This window comes from Schistocerca piceifrons, chromosome X (genome assembly GCF_021461385.2).
Source record: "Schistocerca piceifrons isolate TAMUIC-IGC-003096 chromosome X, iqSchPice1.1, whole genome shotgun sequence".
NCBI lineage: Eukaryota > Metazoa > Arthropoda > Insecta > Orthoptera > Acrididae > Schistocerca > Schistocerca piceifrons.
The window spans coordinates 448,798,616-448,821,687 of record NC_060149.1 but is presented as its reverse complement, the minus strand read 5'-3'; the positions used below and the strand labels follow the sequence as shown (position 1 = coordinate 448,821,687).

Genomic DNA, 23,072 nt, shown 5'->3' with positions numbered 1-23,072 from the left:
AGCCGGTCACACCCAGTGCGTTCAATAGCTGCCGGAAGGGCCTCCTCCACATTACGGACGAGACCCCCCGGCAAGCACACCGAGTGCACACTGGCATTCTTCCCCGACCTACCCGCTATTTTCCTGAGGGGCTCCATAACCCGCCTAACGTTGGAGCTCCCTATAACTAATAGGCCTGCCCTCTGTGACTGTCGGGACCTTGCCGGAGAATCGGCCACTGGCCCTACAGGCGAGGTGTGTGCACAGTCATCATTCTTGTAATACAGCTTTACAAGCAGTGTGAGATCCTGCATTGAGACAGTCATGACGAATGTCACAGATGTGAAAGGAGGAAAAACTGTCTACCTGGCATGTCTATACCAACTTTACTGGGTTGTGCCCATGACAGGTGTATTCATTTATGTATTCTGACACATACAGCGTCATCTACTGACAAATTTTCCCACTAACTTTTTTTCTTCCGCCATACGTTTTTCCCCTTCTCCGACAATATTCTGTTGCAATTTGACATCATTCTGACCAGTGGTGTTATTTCTATAGCGTTTTGAAAGCTTAACTTTAATTATAATCACCCTGTATTTCTTAAATATGAAGAAAAGAACTGAAAGGTTAAAAATTCCAATCTTATCTAAGGGAAAGAAAAGGTAGTCTGAACTAGTACATAAATATATTCAAAAGATTGATGAGCATTTAAGTACACAATGCCTTTATTGTTTTTTAGAAAACAAATGACTCATAGGAATTTCAATTGTGTCTCACAGCACAACCACTGGAAATACACACAAAGACAAACTTTATCTCAAAATGAATGGCCTTCAGAAAACCCTTCACCTGTGCAGCTGAAAGCAAGGCATTTCACTAAGAGAATTTTGCCATCTGAAAAGAAAAATAAAGAAATGAAGTGGTGTGCAGTATGCTGCAGCAAGATAGGTGAAGAAAGAGACATCATACTGGTGCTGGAATGTTGTTTAGAGTTCTGTATACTGAAAGATGTTTCTAGGAGTATCACACTAAAATCTCACTTTAAATGATCATCTAATTTCTAAATGTAATGAGATCTTATTCATGGCAACTGTTGAATTATCTATTGAGGTTTGATGTATGGTCCCTGTTCTAAACCATTTCAAATGAAACCCAGCAACGCCATGTGAAATAGCTACTTAAGCTACTACCAGTGCATTAGATACAGGCCCAGAAACTGTTAGTTTGAGGCAATCAAAGATGAATAAAGAATATTTTGTTTAAGCCTGGCACATTTTTCTGTAATCATAGACTATACAACAAAGGAAAGATCTTTTCATAATCATGGAGTATGCAACATATACTTACAACCTATGCTGTTCATCTTTGACAGCCAGTCAACCAGTAACTTCCACAGAATTATTATTTTCAGAGCATGTTCACTGTACATGTAACTACTGAACTGACACTCATTCTGTGGCTCAATTGTTTTATGGCTTGAAAAACTGTTTGCTACCTGTCTGCCATATATTTTGTGACTCTGTACTTAGAAGGGAGAACCGATAGAGGTACTGAAGGTACCCTCCGCCACACACCGTCAGGTGGCTTGCGGAGTATGGACGTAGATGTAGATGTTATCAAACACACTGGGACACCCAGTTCAATAGATCTTGATGATTACTTCACTTAATGAAGTCTAATTATACTCAAAATTGTTGAACCTGATAATGGCAAGGGCTGAAATCATGATAGTAATACAAAACAAAAAAGTTGTACAGTCAAGTGGCAGAAATTTTATCCAAACATCATTATATGACTGTGGCCCAAAAATATGAAAATATTGTCAGCTGTCTATATGCTATAGTAAGACCCTGATTTCACTTATTATGTCATTGCTATTATTACGAAAGATGAATATTAGTAACAGTAGGATCATTCTGTAGTCTGTCACAAATGATGGTTATTTAAGCTTTCTCAGCAATGGTTGGGGAAAAGAAGATCTTCTTCCCTCTAGGGATTCAAATTTGAGTTCATGTAGCAGTTCCATAATATTCCCATGTTGACTGAACCTATTCGTAACAAATAGAGCATCACACCCTTTAATTGCTTTGATGTCTTAATTCAATTTGACCTGATGGGGATCCGAAACATTCAAGCAGTACTGAAGAATGGTTCACACATATGTTTTCTATGTATTCTTCTTAACAGATGAGCTACATTTCCCGAAAATTCTCTGAATACACTGCAGTCAACCATTACAGCCTTATTTGTTTTCACCTCTTTCAGCTGCTTTTCAATGCCAGGAATACCTAGTTCCGTATCCTCCACAATGGAGTTTGTGCAGCACTCAAATGATGGTAGGTCTGTATGATCCTCCTGCTGGAATGATTTTCTATTTGCAAAATTTAAAACTTCAATTTTCTTTAGCTGCTTTCCTTTGCCACACCAGACTCGTCTATGAGTGCTTGAACAGATGTTTTTGACCCACTTACTGGTTTTATGTAGGACCTGAAGAATTCTTTGCCAGATTATTTGCTAACATTTGATGTGAAAGTTATTGTATGCTTGTATGCCAAAATGATTATAAAAACTCTTGTGTTTATATAAGCCACTGCTACAATCAATACTGCCAGTTGTTACTAAAAGGTAAAGCTGTCCTCAGCCTTGAAGGGTGGTTTCAACACTGCATTGCATTACTGGGCATCGGCCTTCTGGAGACAGTTTGCACTTTCCTTCCTCTGACCTTTAAACTGACTAACCAGATACTTTACTTATAGTTTAATGTGAGCTCTGTGCCATGGTGCAACTTAGCAGTGTTCACACATACAAACCATTGATGGAGGTAAAGGAAGTGATAAGCAAAAGAAAAAAATTCTAGGACCAAATGATGATCGAACCCCCCCTTCCCCCCAGAACTTTCAATTTCTAATCTGACACTTGCACATGTAACAACCAATCTACACAATGGTTCTCAATGCAACTGAAATTCTCTCTTACCATCATTACAAAAAGAGAGAAAAGTGAATGTCAAGGATTCACTAATTGCTTCTTGGCACTGAAATGGCATTATTACTGCAATAGTAATACAAAATAAATCTTGGAGGAAGGGTAACAACTCCCTCCCCCCCCCCCCCCCAAACAAACAAACAAAAAACCAAACACACATTCCTTGTGCATCCTATGGGACCATGTGAACCAAGACTACTCATTTGCAGCATGAGCCAATGTACACAGTTCACATAAAGACTTAACACAAGGTATTAAGTAATACCTTTAAATATATAGCATAAAATAAGTAGGACACCTCCATGAAAGGCCTTAACCTATTATGTGGAACTTATGTACAGAATAAAAGGATGACACCTCCAACACAGGTCTGAGAATCTAGAATTAATCACTTACATATTTCAGTTTTGGTGAAAGTCTACTGAAAATGGGACCTGTGCAACAATGTACACCTTTCGTACAACGACTAACAAAGTGTTTTCATGCCTTAATTATTTTTGTGTTTCATGTTCACTAACTTAATGTTGAGGTTCCTTTCAAATGAGTCCACATTATTTACCATAAATCTGATGAAAACTGACACTGCAGTGTTTTCTGACTGCCATTTTTTTGCAAATATACACAAAATAACATGAAACTGTGGAAGTTTGGAAACATATTCATATATCTAAGAGCTACATATTATTGTTGAGCTACTGCCAACTCCATCTGAAAACAGAAAAAATACTTAAATTTACAGGAATATGTTCCATTATGTCCCATGCAAATCATCATAACAAAACTGGACAGCTAACACCGTTCCTAAATGAACATACATGTCCATGAGCTTGTACATGTAGAGTGAATGTGATGCATTTACTTACAAATATGGTAGATATCGGGTGGTCCATGAAAATAGCTTCCTATCCCATGACCCAAAACGTTTGGAACCACATTCAGTCTTTGCTTGTGAGCTTCTTCCTCAATAGCTGCACCTTTTTTTTTTAAAAAAAAAAAAAAAAAAAAAAAAAAAAAAAAAAAAAAATGAAAGTTGCACTCAGCAACCAGCTCAGTGAAATCTTTGATGGTTGTAAAATTTAATGTATTGCTGAACCAGCTGACACACTAAATTTAACAGTTCAACTAGTTACAAATTCTTTATTGCTAAGCTCATAAAGCACAAGAGATATGGAGAAGGAAACACATGGTAATCAGCTACCAGGTTTTCAAGTAAGTTTCTTCTATTTTAATCACTAGGTGCTGCATTTCTCTGATTTATTATATTAGCATTATTTTTCAGTTAACATCTGAAATGTTGAGTCTCACTTGAACGTCTGCTAAGTGCATATTTATGTAAAACCAGTTCTGCACTGTAACAAAAGCAGATGGAAAATATTGTATACAACTTAATATTTTGACACTTAATTTTTTAAATAATTAAACTCATTCCAGTCATTTTGTCATTATGATGTGCTCCACTTTTGTCACTTAATCATGTTTCATATAATTTCAAAGGCTCCATGAAGGAAAATCCAAAACAAACTGTGTACCAGATTTCCACAAGGAAAGAAAAGCATTTTGACGTTACTGGATATGTACCTTGGCTTAAGATATCTATTATGAAAATTTACTGAGAGATTCAGTGGCTGAATTAAAAAGGTGGAAAACATATACTTTTAACAACAGTTTCACTAATATTTATTTTTTCCACCTACATTTCAAGTTATTCACATATTTTCCAGCATCACTGACAAAGATGTCATTATGCATAATGGTACACAGATAAACAGCAAAAAATCAATTTCTAATACTAAATATACAAACTTTAATCGATAGACAAAAAATCTTCTCATGAAGCAGTAGTAGAACACACACATAAAATACGGTTGTAAGTAGCAAGTTTTCGGAGCCAGTGGCTCCTTCTTCAGGCAGAAGGGTTGAAGGGGAAGGAAGAAGGGTTAAGGAAAATCACAGGAGAGGTCTAGAAAAATGGGTAGATTTCAGGAATGTCACTCAGAACTGTGGGTCAGGGGAGACTTACTGCACAGCAAATTATCTCTGTACACTTACCAGAACGTCACATATTTAACTAGAGATTTCCATTTCAGAAAGCCAGTTTGAAAACTATGCTTGAAATTTTCCGCTAGTAATGGAGATGATGGGGAGCCCATTGCTAGTTCATCTGTTTGTTGTCAGAATGTGTTTTGGAAACAAAAACAAAATTGCTTTAAACGCAGCTCTACAATACCCATAACCTTCACTGCTGTATTTGATTAACGCGCTTTTTTTTTCCCGGAGACAGTGGGCAAGCATAACCACTGACTACAATACGCACATCAAATGAACATATTTACCAAATTATAATACAATTAATACTACGTTTTGCTCTGAAGTTTAGTTTTTTCTTGATCACAGCATTAGTTTTTCTTGCTGTATTGTGCAATGAGGCTTGAACCATAGCATACACTGGCTGAGCTAGGAAGTTGTCTTTACGAAGCTTATTTAAACCACATAGTAATGTTAAACAAGAATCATTTTACCACTGCTCTTATTTCAGTCTCAAAGAAAATGGTGGTGCACTTATAAGAAGTCTTGACTGGTTTATTCACCATGAATTAACTCATGGGGAAGAAGATGCAAGAAAGTAGGTTAAGATGGTATGGACATGTGCAGAGAAGAGGAGAGTACTACATGGGGAGAAGAGTTGAAGACCTAGAAATCGAAGGTTCAAGGAGACGAGGAAGACCGAAACTGAGATGGAAAGACAAGGTAGCAGAGGACCTGCGGGAGAAAGGATGGCTCAGAGAAGAAGCACTGGGTAGGCATTTATGGAAGAGAAGGATACAGCAAAGCAACGCCGACCCCACATGACATGGGAAAAGGCTGAGATGATGATGATGATGAGGAACTAACTCAGTACAGCTTTAGAGGATGGAAGTCCACAAATGTACAACTGAAATGTGATTCAAATTCCCAAACAGTTTATGAAACATTCCACAACTACTTATAGGTATGTTAAAAGCTCATATTGTTCCAAAGAAATATCATAAAACAAGAAAGGGTAAACTGTGGTACACCAAAGAGTTGGAGAATTTAAAAAATAAGCTACTACTATTAAAGCTCCTTGGCAAAGTAAATAATTTCAATGAAATTAAGGACCTGAAAATAGCCAATAAGAAACTGTATAAGAAAGAGCTACAATTGGCTAAACAAAGATACAACACCAATATCATAAAAAGTTAGCAAAAACCAGTGCAAAACAGCATAGTCAGTAATTAACACTGTTACAGCTGAAATCAGAAATTTTGATAAGGCAGTCCCAATGCCAGCACGTACGTTCAATAAATATTTTGTAAGCTGTGCAGATGAAACAAAAACGTTTATTTGCAAACCCAATGTAACATATACATATCCTGAACACTTCAAAGAGGTATGCCAAGGTGAGTTCCTTAAAACTGTCAAAGAAATGAAAAAAATCATGCCTTACAGATATTTTTAATACGTCAGTCAATGTAGTGGAAGAAATTATACATTACACTGCAGCACGATTAACACATTCTATAAACTTGTGTCTCATAGAAGGGATTTTTTCCTGAACCTCTCACACTATCCAAGGTGACTCCATTCTTTAAGAAGGGTAGCAAATCTGATCCAGGAAACTATAGGCTACTTTCACTAATACCAGTACTAGTGAAATTCTTTGAAGGCATAATGTATCAGCAGATGTACAAGTACCTAGAACTAAATGATATGTTAAGTACATCGCCATTTGGTTACAGAAAAGAAAAGTCAACTATACATGCCATAGAACTCTTAAATGAGAGACACTGTAGAAGCATTTGAGGATCATGCTCACATACAGGTAACCTTATGTGATCTGAGCAAGGCTTTTGACTGTGTTGACCACTCTGTTTTACTTCCTGAAGTTTAGTGCTTTGGAATATGTGACCAACATTTAAAACTCATCAGATCATACCTGAACAAAAGGAAGCAAGTGATGAGTTCAGGAAGTCATCTGTCAAACACACTTGAGGTTCAACGTGGAGAGCCACAGGGTTCTAAATTAGGGCAACTTCCATTCCTTGCACATATAAACGACTTACCGGAAAACATAGAGGTAAAGTCATAATTCTAGTACCTTCTGCCAAGGAAGTCGAACACGCGGCAGAACAAATGGACGTGGTCAGCCCATAGGGGGGTCCACCTCTGCGGCGGCTATTCCGCGCAGCGGCTCTCGCGCAGCGAGGGTGCCACCGCTAAGCCATGTGCAGACAGCGGCCAATAGCCGCTCCCTCTGGTTTTGTATATAGGGACCCGCTCTGCCCTAGTCCAGCCAGACTGGTACTCGCTCTGGATTTCGTTTCTATCTCGGCAGTACTGCGTTCTGGTCGTTGCTCGTTGTTGACATTTGCCTGGCTCTGGTTCCGAGTAGATTTACGTTTGGTGTTTGGTGTTGTGGTTTCCACAAGCCTCCATTGTTTATCTCTTCCTTGTTGTGTTGCTCATAATCGGTCGTGGTTGGTTGTTGTCAGTTGTCGTTTGTCTGTCGTCCGACTCGTCCTGTGTTTACCCGGTGGTGCACGCTCCACCACCGGCGGCTTCCCCGCCTGGCGGCTCCCCCTCCTGGCAGCTCCGATCCACAGCCCAAGGCGTTCCCGCTGTGGTTGTGGTTACTACAATAATAGTTTTCAGGGATATGTTTTGGATATGACTGAGTCCCGTTCGTGCAAAGAAAAGCCAGGCTGTGAAATAAGTGCTCAGTCATTGCAAGTCATTTCCAAAAAACCAGTGTATGCAAAATGTCATAAAAAGTGTAACTCAAACAATTTTGATTCATGCAAGATGGTAAATAAACAAGAAGGGATAACACCCTTAAAGTTAATACACTTAAATGTGCAATATCTCAGAAACAAACCAGACATTCTACAAATATTGATAGAGGAACACTTGCCACATGTACTAGTAATAATGGAACATGGGCTAAAATGCAGTGAAATAATATACTATAGATTAGAAGGTTACATACTAGCAAGTAGTTATTGTAGGCAAAACCATAAAGGTGGTGGTGTGGCAATTTATGTTAATAAGGATATAGAAGCTAAAAAAATTTCCTTTCTTGAACACCACACCAAAGAAGGAGCAATTGAAATGACACGTATTGTAGTCCACAGTAATGATCTTAAGTTACCAAAGCATAAAGTGATTGGAGTATATAGGCCACCAAATGCTGATGTAATGCTGTTTATGGATAAACTTAGTAGTGTTGCTGGACAGGCTGATTCTAATGACCTTGCTATATTAGGTGACTTTAATATAGATGCAAACTCAAATAGTACAGTAAACTTGAAACTCAGTGATGTGCTGACCTCATACAATCTTGTAAATATAGTGAACTCTGACACCAGAGTGACGGATGCATGTTCCACTAGAATAGATTATGCTATAATCATCAAAGATGTTGTAGATAAGGTAAATTACAGTAACTTAGATTTTCTTTATTCTGACCACTTCTGTCAGGTGACAGAATACAAAAATTCAGTTGTGCCTAAAATAACAAAAATTGTGCTAAAGAAACGAATGCTGAATACCTCAAATATTAATGCTCTTAAACACAAACTAGCGAATGAGAAATGGGATTCTGTGTACCAGGTAACAGGGTCGGATGAGAAATGGTATGAATTCTACTCAACCCTATCGCATCATTATGAATACAGTTGTCCAGTCAGAGAAATCCAGAAGGTAGTTAAACACTGTCAAAATGGAAGTAATCCTAGACTAAAACTCCCAACAAATCTGATTAGGCTCAGGCAGCAGGTACATGATCTAAACCAGCTTTATACAGCTACTGCTATGCAGGTTTTCAAGGAAAAATACAATAGGACCAAGCAAACTTTTAAAACTGAAATTGTTAATCTAAGGAAGCAGATTAACAGCAAAGCAATAGAACAGTCTGACAACATAAGCACAGCATCTTGGAAGCTGATTGACAAATACCGAAAAGGTCCCAACAAGATGAACATGGAACCACTCAGCATAAGACATGATGGTAACATTATAAAAAAACCAGATACTGTATGTAATATTTTTAATAACTACTACATTTCTGGTGAACAATCAACACATATTATAGATTCACAGGTAGAGACCCAATGCCATCTCACCCAAGGTACCGAATTTGAATTTGTGGAAGTGAATGAGCAGGAGGTTTGCAGGGCAATATACATGCTAAAGAAAAAAATTTTCATCTGGATGGGATGGCGTATCCAGTGCTATTATTAAAGCGTGCTTAAAAGAAGTGTCTAAACCTCTTACTCATCTGATTAATTGCAGCATTAGAGAAAACATGTATCCAGTGGTTCTAAAAATGAGTGTAGTGAAACCAGCGTATAAAAAGGGAAGTAAGGAAGAAGTCTCCAACTATAGACCAATATCATTAATTCCCACTTTTAGTAAGATATTCAAAAGCATTATCCTTTCTCAGCTAAGTGCCTTTTTCACAAAACATAAACTGCTTGTAGATTCGCAGCATGGCTTCAGAAAAGAGCTAAGTACAACCACAGCAGTTACACAGTTCATTCATGAAGTTTACTGTCTGTTGAACCAGAAGATGCAGACTGCCGGTATGTTTTTGGACCTGACAAGAGCATTTGATACGGTAAACCATAGGGTACTTCTTAAAAAGTTAAAATCGTATAGTATTGGGGATCAAGCCATGAATCTTCTAACTACATACCTGCTGAATCATAAGCATAGCACTAAATTGTCATACAAACTACATAACAAAATCATGAACTCCCAGTCCACCAGTGAACCTGTATTACAAGGTGTACCACAGGGCTCAATTCTTGGACCCTTTCGCTTCCTTTTATACAGGGTGATTCAAAAAGAATACCACAAATTTAGGAATTTAAAACTCTGCAATGACAAAAGGCAGAGCTAAGCACTATCTGTCGGCGAATTAAGGGAGGTATAAAGTTTCGTTTAGTTGTACATTTGATCGTTTGAGGCGCTGTTGACTAGGCGTCAGTGTCAGTTGATGCTAAGATGGCGACCGCTCAACAGAAAGCTTTTTGTGTTATTGAGTATGGCAGAAGTGAATCGACGACAGTTGTTCAGCGTGCATGGTGTTAAACCTCCTGATAGGTGGTGTATTAAACGTTGGTATAAACAGTTTACAGAGAATGGGTGTTTGTGCAAAGGGAAAAGTTCTGGATGGCCGAGAACGAGTGATGAAAATGTAGCACGCATCCAGCAAGCATTTGTTCGCAGCCCAGGAAAATCGACTCGCAGAGCTAGCAGAGAGCTGCAAATTCCACAATCAACTGTATGGAGAGTCCTACGAAAAAGGTTAGTTATGAAACCTTATCGTCTGAAATTGGTTCAAGCACTGTCTGCAGCTGATAAGATTAAAAGAATCGATTTCTGTGATTTTATCCTTGCTCAAATGGAAACAGATGAATCTTTCGTTTCAAAGATTGTGTTTAGTGATGAAGCAACTTTCCACACTAACGGGAAAGTCAACCGTCACAATGTCTGTATATGGGGCACTGAGAATCCGCGGGAAACAACTCAGTATGAACGTGACTCGCCTAAGGTGAACGTTTTCTGTGCCGTTTCAGCCAATAAAGTTTTTGGTCCCTTTTTCTTCGAAGGTGCTACTGTAACTGGACTACAGTATCTGGAGATGTTAGAGAATTGGCTGTTCCCTCAGCTCGAACAAGAAGCACAACAATTCATATTTCAGCAGGATGGAGCGCCACCACATTGGCACTTATCTGTCCGTAACTATCTGAACGTCAACTACCCGAGGCGATGGATCGGCCGCCAGGCAGCCCGTGACAGAGCACTTCATCACTGGCCTCCAAGAAGCCCTGATCTTACCCCCTGCGATTTTTTCTTATGGGGGTATGTTAAAGATATGGTGTTTCGGCCACCTCTCCCAGCCACCATTGATGATTTGAAACGAGAAATAACAGCAGCTATCCAAACTGTTACGCCTGATATGCTACAGAGAGTGTGGAACGAGTTGGAGTATCGGGTTGATATTGCTCGAGTGTCTGGAGGGGGCCATATTGAACATCTCTGAACTTGTTTTTGAGTGAAAAAAACCTTTTTAAATACTCTTTGTAATGATGTATAACAGAAGGTTATATTATGTTTCTTTCATTAAATACACATTTTTAAAGTTGTGGTATTCTTTTTGAATCACCCTGTATATTAACGACATTGCACAACCCATTAACTCCCATAATGTAAGCTATGCAGATGACACGTCAATCTTATTCTGTGGGAGCGAATCTAAAGAGCTAGAATCTCTTGCTACCAGTGGTGTAACAGAAGTAACAAAATACTTCAATGATCAGGGACTCAAGGTGAATGTCACCAAATCTCATCTACTGACATTTAAAACAGGCAGTTCTCATCACAACAATATAAATAGTGTGTGTAATATCTCTACAACAGAAAATGGTAACTGTAAATTCCTGGGTGTATATGTTGATGAAAATTTGCGGTGGACATACAACATTAATTTCGTATGCGGAAAAGTCAGTAGTGCCATATATCTCCTCAGCCAGCTCGCAAAGATAGTTCCTAGCCAAGCACTGAAATTAGTATATTATGGAACACTTTACCCCTTTCTCAATTACAGAATTGAACTATGGGGCTGTGCAGCTGATGTACATTTAAAAAGAATACTACTACTACAGAAAAGAGCAATAAGACTTATACATGGGATGAGACATAGAGATTCATGTCGTGAAGTGTTTGTGCAGCATGAATATCTGACAATATATTCTCTGTACATCTTCAAAATAAATGTAATTTTTATAAGTCAACCAACAGAAGCTATCAAGGGCAGTGATGTACATGATCACAACAGTAGAACGAAGTGTAACTATTTACGTAAAAGAACAATGTTAAATATGACTGATAGAAGTCCATATATCAGTGGTTTGATTTGGTATAACAAGCTACCAAACTCTCTAAGAACGTACACAGGAAATGTTTTTAAAACTAAATTAAAATCTTTTCTAATAGAAAAATGTTTATATATGGAGGCAACAATGAACTAACTGAGCCCCGATTTGAAGGGCATATGAACTAGAACTGGAATGAACACAGAAACATGAAGAATTCACATGAAATAACTCAGAACAAAGGTCCACATTTGGGTACAACTGAAATGTCTTTCTGTGATCATCTGTACAGGGTGCCCACTACGATGAAGTCCAAGATTGTTGGCAGTGGCAATGAGCAGAAAGGTGCTGTGGATGCATAGTGGTATGGTACCACAAAGCCAGGACCTCACTGGTAGTCAATAAGTGTGTCCAGTGAAGAGAAGCCTGCTGGAGAGGCTGTCAGTAGTCCAGCAGCTGTGATCCTGGCAAAGGCAGGAGACAGCACTATCTGGCAGGTAGTAGCAGCGGGTGAAGCATAACCTTGAAGGAAGCTTGTGGTAGGTCTGGAGCCTAGTGCTGAACTGATTGGTGACCTAAGTATCCATCAGTGGAGGAATACAGGCGCGAAGTCACGTTCACATGTGACAGTGCAGATGCAAATAGATGCCCATGACAGCAGTGCTGTTTACCATGGCCTACATGCCATGCATCAGTGGGGCTTGTGCCGCCAGATGTTGTGGTGACTGCAGCAGGCTTCGTGGTAAACAGCTCAGTAACTCTTCTGGGGACAATCAAACACCCAAGGTTCAGGATAGGGTCATACCCGGCCCACAAAGCATATCAGCAAGTATTGTGGCCAAGTACACAAGGCCAAGCCTGCATATAATACAGTTCTTACATGGTCCTTATTCAGCTTTGTAGCTTAACAGTTTTCAAGAAGTCTTCTTTGTATGATCTGTTTTATCTAAAAGCACCACAGTGCTCCCTTCACCTACCTTTATCACAATCTTCACTAATGTTTACTTTCTTTTTTAACTTTCTGACAGTGTGTACTTCTCTGTTCCACTCACTTTATGACTGAATGTGTTGCAAATGTAAGTGATCAATTTCCTCTGCATACTTGTATTTAGTAAGGTTGTCATTTTGTGGAGTTAATTCTAGATTCACTCCCAACCGGTCTAACAATTTGGCCTAAGTGTTCTTTTGGGAGCATATATGTCAAATATTTTAGTAACTTCACTGTTTGAAGGATTAGGGATAAATTTGACAAATGAATAATGAAAAATGACAAACACTAACTATAACTGAGCCTTAGTGTAGCACAGAAAGGATGAGATATTCAGTTACAAAATCTTTGAGAACTTACCAACTAATATAAAATAATAATAGCTAATAAAACTAATTTCAGATATAAACTGAAATAATATATACTTGACAACTCCTCCTATTTTAGAGGAAGAATTATTGGAAGTATTATAATATTGTTAATATGGAGGGAGGGAGGGTGGGAGAGAGGGGGGGGGGGAGAGGGGGAGAGAGAGAGAGAGAGAGAGAGAGAGAGAGAGAGAGAGAGAGAGTGTGTACATTGTTAAGCACAAAATCACTGAACATAAAAAATAAATGAGTAAAAATGTAGGTCAAGACAAGCAAATAAATTGTCAGCATGTTGGCATATTTTTCACTGATAAAGTGTATTATGATTTTAAAACTCACTTGATCCACATCATAGTAAGGGTTTACAATGTGAGCCATGGAAAATGCAAACAACTAAATTAAACTAGGCTATTTTCAAACTAAACTGAATTTTCATAGGTTGACAGTCTGTTTTGAATTGTCTGTAGTTGAGCTAATTTTTTTCTTTGGTGTAATATACATACTGTGGACTACAGCTGACATGGGTTTCTCTTTTCATTTTGTCTTATCCTGAGCACTTACATCGGTGCCAAATCTGTGTTAATCACAGAAGTATTAATTTTAAAGGTGCACTCACAATGATTCTTGCACAATATCATTCCTTAAGATCCTCTTTCTCTCAGTAAATTATTGAAGTGGACCCTGTCAGACATGGCAGGAAGGTGGCTAATGGCTGAGAGGGAGCAGCAGCGATGTGATGAGATAAGAAAATTACATAGGTGTGCTCATCCTGGTGTAGGCAATGGGAGTTGCAAGTGACACACTATAATGTGGAGAACTAGACTGAGAGGAGGAGGTACGCCAGTGGAAGAGGGGAACTGCACAGAGGAAAGTGTGAATACAGATTGAGCAAAGAGGGAGGCCTGGGGGATAAGTGTGGAGGAGGGTGTGGCAGTGGCTACCAGAGGTTGAGGTCAAGATGATTGCAGGATCTAAGGATGTGTTGTAAGGACAGCTCCAATCTATGTAATTCAGAGAATCTATTATAAGGAGGCGGATCTACATGATAAAGCTCATGAAGCAGCCAGTGAAGTTAAGCACACTGAGCTCACCAGCATGTTCTGCCACTGCATGGTCAACTCCACTCTAGGCCAAGATTTGGCAAGGCGGTTCATTCTACTGGACAGCTGGTTGGTGGTAATGCCCACATAAAAGGCTGTGCAAGCAGAAGAGCTGGTATGTGATTTGACTTTCAAAGATGGCCTTCCTTCCAACAGACTAGGACAGGCCTGGCTAAGATTTGTGCTCCCAGAGTGCACTCGCAATTCTGGAGTGTAGGCAAGTCTGGCAAGTGCTTTGGCTTCCCTCATCACTGCACTGTTCCGAAATAGTATAATTATTTTCACTTTTTTCCTATCAAGGCAATACATTTATTACTTAATTAAATAAGTGCATTAGGTAGTCTTAATACAATGAGCAGAATAACACATCCTTTTTATTAAACAAAAAGTTTTACATATAGGCATTTAACATTAAACACTGATATCCATAAATTCAAACATACTTCAATTTAGAATATGTAACATATCTGGAACTATGGTTTGTGATACAGTCAAACACAGGTCATTATGTAGATCAAAATCTGTTGAACCTGAATGTAGATGGGTCTTTGTCCATTTCATATCTATAAAAAAAAAAAAAATAAATAAATAAATAAATAACTTGAACAGCTTGTCTGTGCAGTTGAGGATATTGCTCCAGGGATACCATTTTAGAAGAGTCTTGTAAATTGCTGGGTTGGTAAAACAGGTCATTTACCATGTTTCTACACTGTACATCTCTCACTTAAGTTCAAAGTAATGAGGTACATCAGCAGCCAAAAAGAGAGAATATTCTGACAAATGAACTGCACTCAGTCTTCAATTGAGTGAAGTCTTGGAATCTCTTTCAGAACTCATGAGGAAATGTTTCAATTACTGAAATGTGGTGGCATGCCCGGTCTACAAATCACTGCCTTGAGTTTTGAGGCAGGCTCCAAATCATGAACTTGACACCAATTTTTCTGTGGATTTAATTTTTGTTTGATAACCACAATCTTGTCTGCCATATCCATTACTAAATGATTCTCCTAGCCTTGCATTAAGAGACTTAATGAATTCAAATAACTGATGCTACCCATAAAAGATTTTTGTCACTAATTTACTTATCCACAAGTCAGTTTTTCCCTAATGCCCACCTTCAGTTCAGCCAGCATTCACTCTCGCTCATCAGGAGACAAGTGCATCATATTACCTTTGTGTATGGAGTTGCAACAACTTTTGAATGAGTGTTTTTTCAGCTCATAAAAGTGTGATGGGATATTAAGCACTTTTTATGGTCTTCAGATGATACAAAAAGTAAAGAAATTCACACTCCACATTAATGATGTGGGTTCTGTACCTTTTCTTTTTTTGGACATGTTTGTAGATGCCACAGTACTCTTAAAGCAAATGTAACTCTAATTTATCATAAGTAGTAGTGCAAGTGACGTGCTTGATGTGCGATAAGGTGACTGCCTAGCTCTAACTGCGCTCAGGTGCAGCCTTCCTTTCCTTCCTCATCCCTCAGCTCCATTCGCCACTGTGCTTAGTACACCACGCAGGAGTGAGGCCAAAGTGCTCATACTCATGGAGCATTGTTTGGCCAGGCCTCGTTAGGACATATCTGAATCCAGATTGGAATAGTATGTGATATGTAGGTGCCTTAGACATGTCTTGTAACTAGATCTTCCACGCAGGTACACCTCTGTATATAATCAGTGCTTGAAACAGGCACCAATATGGTGATCACTTCACATTCTCTTCTTTTACCTTCATGTTCAATAGAACTTAACTTTGCACTGTTCACTACTTCTACATTAATTCCACATGAAGAAAAATTTAATATAATTTTTCTTGCAGCAGTTTCAGCACATATCCTACTAATTCCTCTGTTTCAGCCCCTGTGTCTTATAACACACCAGTAATATTATTGATAAATGCTTCTAATTTAATGCTTTTTCTTTTATTAAATTCTTTGCTAATCTTGATTTTATCACATACTTTACAGACCTCAGAACTAGGTGTTCTGCCTTTAATGGCATTTCTCTCTGTTTATTCCTTACATTATAACACATCTGTGGCCACATCCAAAAACATTTCAGTTCTCCTATCTCCCATGTAAAATTACTGAATTTTCTCCATGTTCCCACCTACCAACTGCACTACAAATAATTTCTTACCCTTTCTCTTCTCCTCTCATTTCCCTGTATCTATGCCCCCCCCCATTCATTACAGATGTCCCTCTTTCTATTCTGTTCTTCATTCTCCAGATTGTCTTTATCCTCTCCATAATCCCCCCCCCCCCCACTCTCTCTCTCTCTCTCTCTCTCTCTCTCTCTCTCTCTCTCTCTCTCTCTCATCCTCTGCCCTGTCACCCTTACTGCACTCCTGCTGCATTCACAACCTCCTCTCTGCAGTGATCCTCTGACTTTGTTCTATATCCCCCCCCCCCTCCCCAAGTACACTACTCCATGCAACTGGACACAGTATACAACTCTCCCCACCTCTGGCTAGAATGAGCTTACTCCTGCCAAATTCCTATACCAAATCCTTGTTGCCTCCCCCTTGCAGCCATTAACCAACCTTTCCCAACCCTTCCTCCCACTCCTCGGCTTCTTTCTTCCCTTGCCCTCAACATCCAATGCAAGACTTCACCCCAGTCGAGCTGCAGTGCCAACACAATGTAGTCAGACGGAACGCCACAGCCATGCACGAGTATGCGTATTCCCTTAGCTCTGAAGAAGGATTCATCCAAAAGTGTATCAGCATTCTCATCTTATTTGTGTGTTGTCACAACTCAATACCTATACTATATGGTGAGATGATACCTTTAGTCCTTCAATTACTTATATTCCACCAAGAACTTTCCCTTCTAATATTCAACATGAGTAGATATTTTATTAAGAATAGACCAGGAGGCAGCTAGTTGTGATATTCCATTGACCAGCATGGAAAATACAACATGTCATAAATGATGTGTAATTATTTATTTAATCAAAGTGCAACTTTTTACACTCCATTTTTAGATGGGGTATGTTACTAGTGTTGGTTTGTAAGCAAATAATTAAGTGTAAATAATTTATTGCAAGGACCTTAATTGCTATTTCCTGCACAACCTGAAATACGCACCACTGGATGTGAGGCAATAATGTTTTATATTCTTGTAGTACATATTGTCACAACTTGTACTGGTACCCTCTCAGTCACATGCGTCTGTAGGATCTTCCTGTGATTTTTGTAATCATGGAGTAAACATGCCATTAAGCCCTGAAGATACTGAAAAAGATGCTGCTTTTGTGGAAGATGGTCACACCTTGCATTATGTTGCAGGAGTGCTGAGAACAACACCTTCCATGATTTCCAGAACCATAAGAAGGTACATGAATAATGGAGACTATTCAAGGAAACCAATATCAGGTCCAACTTCGAGTTCTCTGCAACCATCAGAACTTCATTGTTGAAGAACAAAATTGACTCCACCAAGTTGAGGGGTAAATGTTAGTGACAGAACTGTCCAAAGAAGACTGGAAGAAGCCAGTCTTCGATCCAGACCTCCTTCAGGCCCAGAACTCCCACAGAGCATTGCACAGCTCCCTTACATTTTGCAAGGGAGTATCGTGGCTAGGGAGTACAGCAATGGGAGCAAGTGTTGGTCACCGATGGGTCGTGATTTGTCCTGCAATCACCTGATGGTAGACCGAGGGTCCAGACAAGGCCTGTGAAAAGGCTTCCACTTGCACATTCTCATTAAAAATGCCTTTTCAGCATGGGTCTCTCATGGTGTGGGCAGGAAACAGTATGACGGCAGGGATGGAATTTGTCTTCGTGGAGCATAGGAGCCTTACAACACACTGGAATGTGAAGGAAATCCTTTTGGATTATGTTATGCCTTTCACTCAATTAGCTGGTGGTTTTACACTAAAGTATGACAATGTGTGCCAATATGTTGAGAGAAATGTGCAAGAGTACTTTGATGAAGTGGAGGTTTATGCTATAGTTTGGCCTGCTTGAAGCACTGATTTGAATGTATGGAATCAGCTTGGGGAGGGGTAGGACCCATAAGCACTATTCAGAGATCCTGCAGGACATATGGGAGATTTTCTTGAAAGAATAGGAGATGATTCCTCAAGAGGACATTGCAACATTAATCTGTAGCATACCTGAAAGGCTGGTTGCTGTAATTGGTGCAAAATGAGATAATACAATCTTTTGAAGATGTGAAGTGAGATCAGTAAAGTAAAGTGGAAGTGTGATGTGTGAAGTGTAGAAAACCAAAACAAAGGTGTATTACCTTCAAGAGCTTTCATAACATTTGCTTAAAATGTGAATCCATTCATGTTACTTTCACATCTCTGACTTAATTTGTTTATAATCATCTTTTTACATTGTTAGAGATCTATATGGGACTGTACAACAATATTTTATCATGAAATAGTAGATTAGTGTAATGAAAGTGATTGGAATTTAAAACAAAAAACTAAAAAAATTTTTTAAAGAAATTGCAGTGTTGCATTTTTCATGCCAGTCTGTGTGGTATTAGCGCTACCATAGATGAAGAATGATTGGAGAAACAGTGTGATGAGGTTAGTGAGAGGCAATATGTCAATTGGTTCTTCATGATATAGACAGAGGAAACATGCAGTTGGCTTCTGCTACACTTTTGCAGACTCTACTTGTAGGTTGTCACTGAGAGCGAGAAGAGGTGGAATATATGTGACATCTACAAAAATGAATACCCCAACCTCAGACCTCTTGTTGCTGTGACTGGCATCACTGTGAAGGCTCTTAACCCATTCCCACAAGGGTGTGAGGTAATTCGTAATGTTTTTCTTGTAAAAAAAGTTGAAGGAGCTAAAACTCTAAGTTCCTTCCTCCACAAGTATGCTAAACCCATTTAGGATCCACTTGAAAATGGATACCATCTTGCTAGTGAGTTTTTATTTGACCCTCCCCCACCCCTCCCCCCCCAAAAAAAATATTTTCAACATGTTGGCATCACTCTTGATGGTTCAAGGTATCTTGGTGTAGTGTAATGAGCTTGAGCAGGTGACAGCAGCCACACAAGTGGGCTGCCAGTTACATAATTCTAGTGCAGGCATTGTAATACTGCTACCTCAGCATTTTGCACTATGCGGGCTGCCTTACGACGGGCTGGGTTGCTCCACACCAATGCATGGGGCACCGATTTTCAAGCATACATGACAGGGTACAGGGCATTCTGACACAACAACACTGCATAGACAAGTGTATCTGGGCATACAGCCCAGCTGAAGATAACTTGTTCTTGGGACTTATCTCTCATCCCATAGCATTAGACCTGTCCTGTTCTGATGTTAGACAGGGCTTCTGACATGTCTACCACAGGTGCCATGTTGCACTTCAACTTCGGTCCTGACTTTTGACTACAGCTTCAGCTCTGATGCAGTCCCCATGCCAGCCAGCAGCCTCCATGGGCGGAAATTGATACTAGATGCAGTCATACGCCTACTAGTGTCAGCTAGTCTTATTGTCTCCCATGTCGAACTGGGACCACCCCATTGGGGCCACTCAGCACATACCTGCACGTAGTTCCCACTGAGCTTGGAGATCCTGCATTTGACCTGGGTCATGCTGAGTCTGGATAGCCACATCACAGACTGCTGGCAATACTCACTGTTGGTTAACTCTTCATGTCAGGGTTTGTGTAGTCACTGCCTACCTCAGCAATGCCATGCTGCTGTCTGCTGCCAGCATTTCAGTTAACACATTCCACCATGTCAGTGGTTCCCAGTTAGCTACTGGCCAAAATTGCTGTATAAATTGTGCAACCAACAAAAGCCATTTACCTTCTGGGAGCTTTCTCTAGCTTTGACATCCCCACGGATGTGGCATTACTCATTCGCTGATGTTACCCATACTCATCATCCTTATGGCCAGGAGGCCATCATGCCATTCTTGGATGACTACATAGTGGGCATTAACCAGGACCACTACAGTCAGTGGCAGAAGTGCTGCTGGAAACCAGTGAGCAACATTGTGGGACATTAATTCTATGGTGCTACTTCATAATGGTGAGTGCAACACACTATTTTTCACACTTATGGTTTTCGTGTTGGTTCCAGTCCTGTTGAATATTTTCCTCATACAGTGTGCACAGGCTTTGGAATGTCTGAATCAGGGGTAGAGAAAGTTAGCACTGTAGAGGCATTCAGACCTTACTAAATCAAATGGTACAGATGCAGGCCGACAAAACGGAATTACACAAGTAATTACAGGTATTGGAGTAGGATAGGAGGGAACACTCCTCATTCATTATAGTGACACCCATCCTTAATACCAGTACCACCAGTAGAGTATCTCTTTCTTTTACTAAACCAGGGGGAAGATATGTGGGCATCTGTGGGTAACTTACAGCAGGTAAGCAATGATGTTGGTCAGAAGAACAACTTTTGCATATGGCTAAAATACATTCATCGGGTATAACATAGCAAGCTGCAACCAGCCCACTTGCAATTATTGCACTCCTACCAATAAATTTATACTTTTTATTACACTAAATTTCATCTAAATCTAGTCATACACATTGTGTATAAATAGTAAATTCCCAAACCTATTCAAATATTATTCATACCATATTGCATGCAAATTTATTATCAGAGGATAGTTTTCAAGGTGCTGCTTGCGGGACTCTATTTAGGTTCTTCAGGAAACCATGTTAATTAAGAGTAATGGGTATGGCAATTGAAAATTTTACTACTATGCATACCAAGGAATTCTGACTGAGCTAATCCATAATTGTGGTAATATTAATCCATAATTGTGGTAATATTGACAACTATCATTAGAAAGCTAGAGATCCAGACTTTTCAGTAACATGTTTGAATTTTCCTGAAAGTAATTAACTTGTCAGAGGCAGCTGTATTACAGTGCCTGCCACTGAAATTGTGTGGCTACTGTCACTGGCTTGAGCTGATGACATGACACCAAGAAATATTGAACCACCACAGTGTTGCCAACATGATGAAAAGATGAGGGGATAAAATAAAAACTCACTAGTAAGATGGTACGCATTTTACTGTGGGATCTAACTGTGTTCAGTATCCATTTAAAACTACTGTTGCGTTTTGCGGCATGACACCTGTTTAATTTCCAACTTTGACACTACACTTTCATTGCTCTAGTTTTTCTGCACCAAATGACATCTGTCATTAATCAATTAAGCCAATAAGTAAGAATTTGCATTATTTCAAATAAGGCAACTCTATTTGTAAATAGGGAATTCGCAGTGCAGGTATATAAAATAATTCTGTAGCCTTTAATATTTTGTTAACTAACCAATTATTGTGTAAACCAAATTATTGCCTGAACAAATAGCTCATCCACTCTAATATACTTCAGACATATAGTTTTATAAAAATGTGTAGTTCCCTAGATTACAAATTATTATTACACCAGTCTGTAAGTATCCCTCCCCTCCCAAAAATCATCAGTCCCACAGTAGCCAGTACAAAACAACATCTATTTACTAAAAGAGTCTGCTGCCAGTGTTAGCACAAGCAACATTTGTGTTGCAAAATTTGCAGTCAGCAATTATATGAGCAACATCTTTGTGCAATGTCTTATTTATTATTAACTTTTTGAGTCAATCTGTGATTAACATCCATGCCCACTGTGTCTTGGTATTTTAGTGTCAATAACATGGACATCTGTTTACATCTATAAATGATCATTAAGTTTATAGTATTCAGTGACTGTTTGATAGAAATCCAACTTAGATATTCAACTGAGAATTGTTAGTGAAAGCACATGATGAACATTTACCCACTGTCAGACCCTTTTGGAGGTTATTGTATGTGACTATCTTACATGTGACACTATATGAGAACTGAAAATGGTCATCGTGTTACTGTGAGTACTAATAAATATGCAATGCTGTGAATGTAACTAAAAACCATGTTATGCATGTTATTTGAGAATCTATCATACAACCAGTTTTACAGCTCTTCAGAGAAACTCCTCTGATGACAACTGAGTGCAGACCAGTGATCACAGATAAGTACACATACATTAGGGACACTAAGACATATGTAGTGTATAATGAGGAGTTATGGAATACACCAATGTTTGAGAGTATAAAGGGTGGGTTTGTTATAGTGATACAGAATGAAGAAGAGCTATAGGTATTTTAGGGAAAAGTTGAACAACATGTTTCAGAAGCAAGAGGGGGCAGGGTGGGTTCCATTGAGAACTTTGTAGACAAGAATAAGAAATTAAAGGTAAATACACATGATTAAAGTTTAATACAGATGAGTTAACAATAACAGAGAGTGATGACACTAACAGGGTCATTTTGGAACAGACAGAACAGAAGGTACTGGATGCATTTTTGTTGGAGTCACCTTCTGATGTATCAAGCAAAGTGCTGCAGCCCCAGGTTACCACCTCCAACATATCCACCAATCACACAGTCATGTACTGAAGGCTGCTTAAGCTCCAGTCCACTAACGACACTACATCTGGATATTGAATGAAAATAATCCAACATTGACACAAACACGCTGGGTTGTTTTCACCCGAACCTCCAGGAGCTGCCACAGTACTGTACAGTACCAGCCTTGCTACCAGAGGCATAATTGTCACCAAAAACAATGCTGCCATTGCAGAACTACCTTGCCTCCACAAGTCATGTACTGCTGGAGTGTTGAGCCAGTATCCTTCCACTGGGTGGATATTTAGGTCATTGCCTGATCGCTCCACGTAGTTCACACTTGAGGTTTATGATGGCTGCACCTGGCAGCTCATGAGTCAGAGTTCA

At 39.3% G+C, this 23,072-nt stretch overlaps 1 protein-coding gene across 4 annotated transcripts in view; it reads right to left on the bottom strand.

Moving 5' to 3' along the window:
* Positions 1-23,072, bottom strand: part of LOC124722906 (methionine aminopeptidase 1D, mitochondrial) — a 125,313-nt gene that overhangs the window by 13,979 nt on the left and 88,262 nt on the right. For 2 of the 4 annotated variants that reach the window (XM_047248047.1, XM_047248049.1), the window contains exon 5: positions 3,831-3,941. The exons of 1 other annotated variant lie outside the window; for it this stretch is intronic. In XM_047248047.1, the coding sequence (XP_047104003.1) occupies positions 3,831-3,941 (111 nt within the window). The remainder of the gene's footprint in view (positions 1-3,830; positions 3,942-23,072) is intronic. One more of the 4 variants, XM_047248048.1, reaches the window with a different exon arrangement.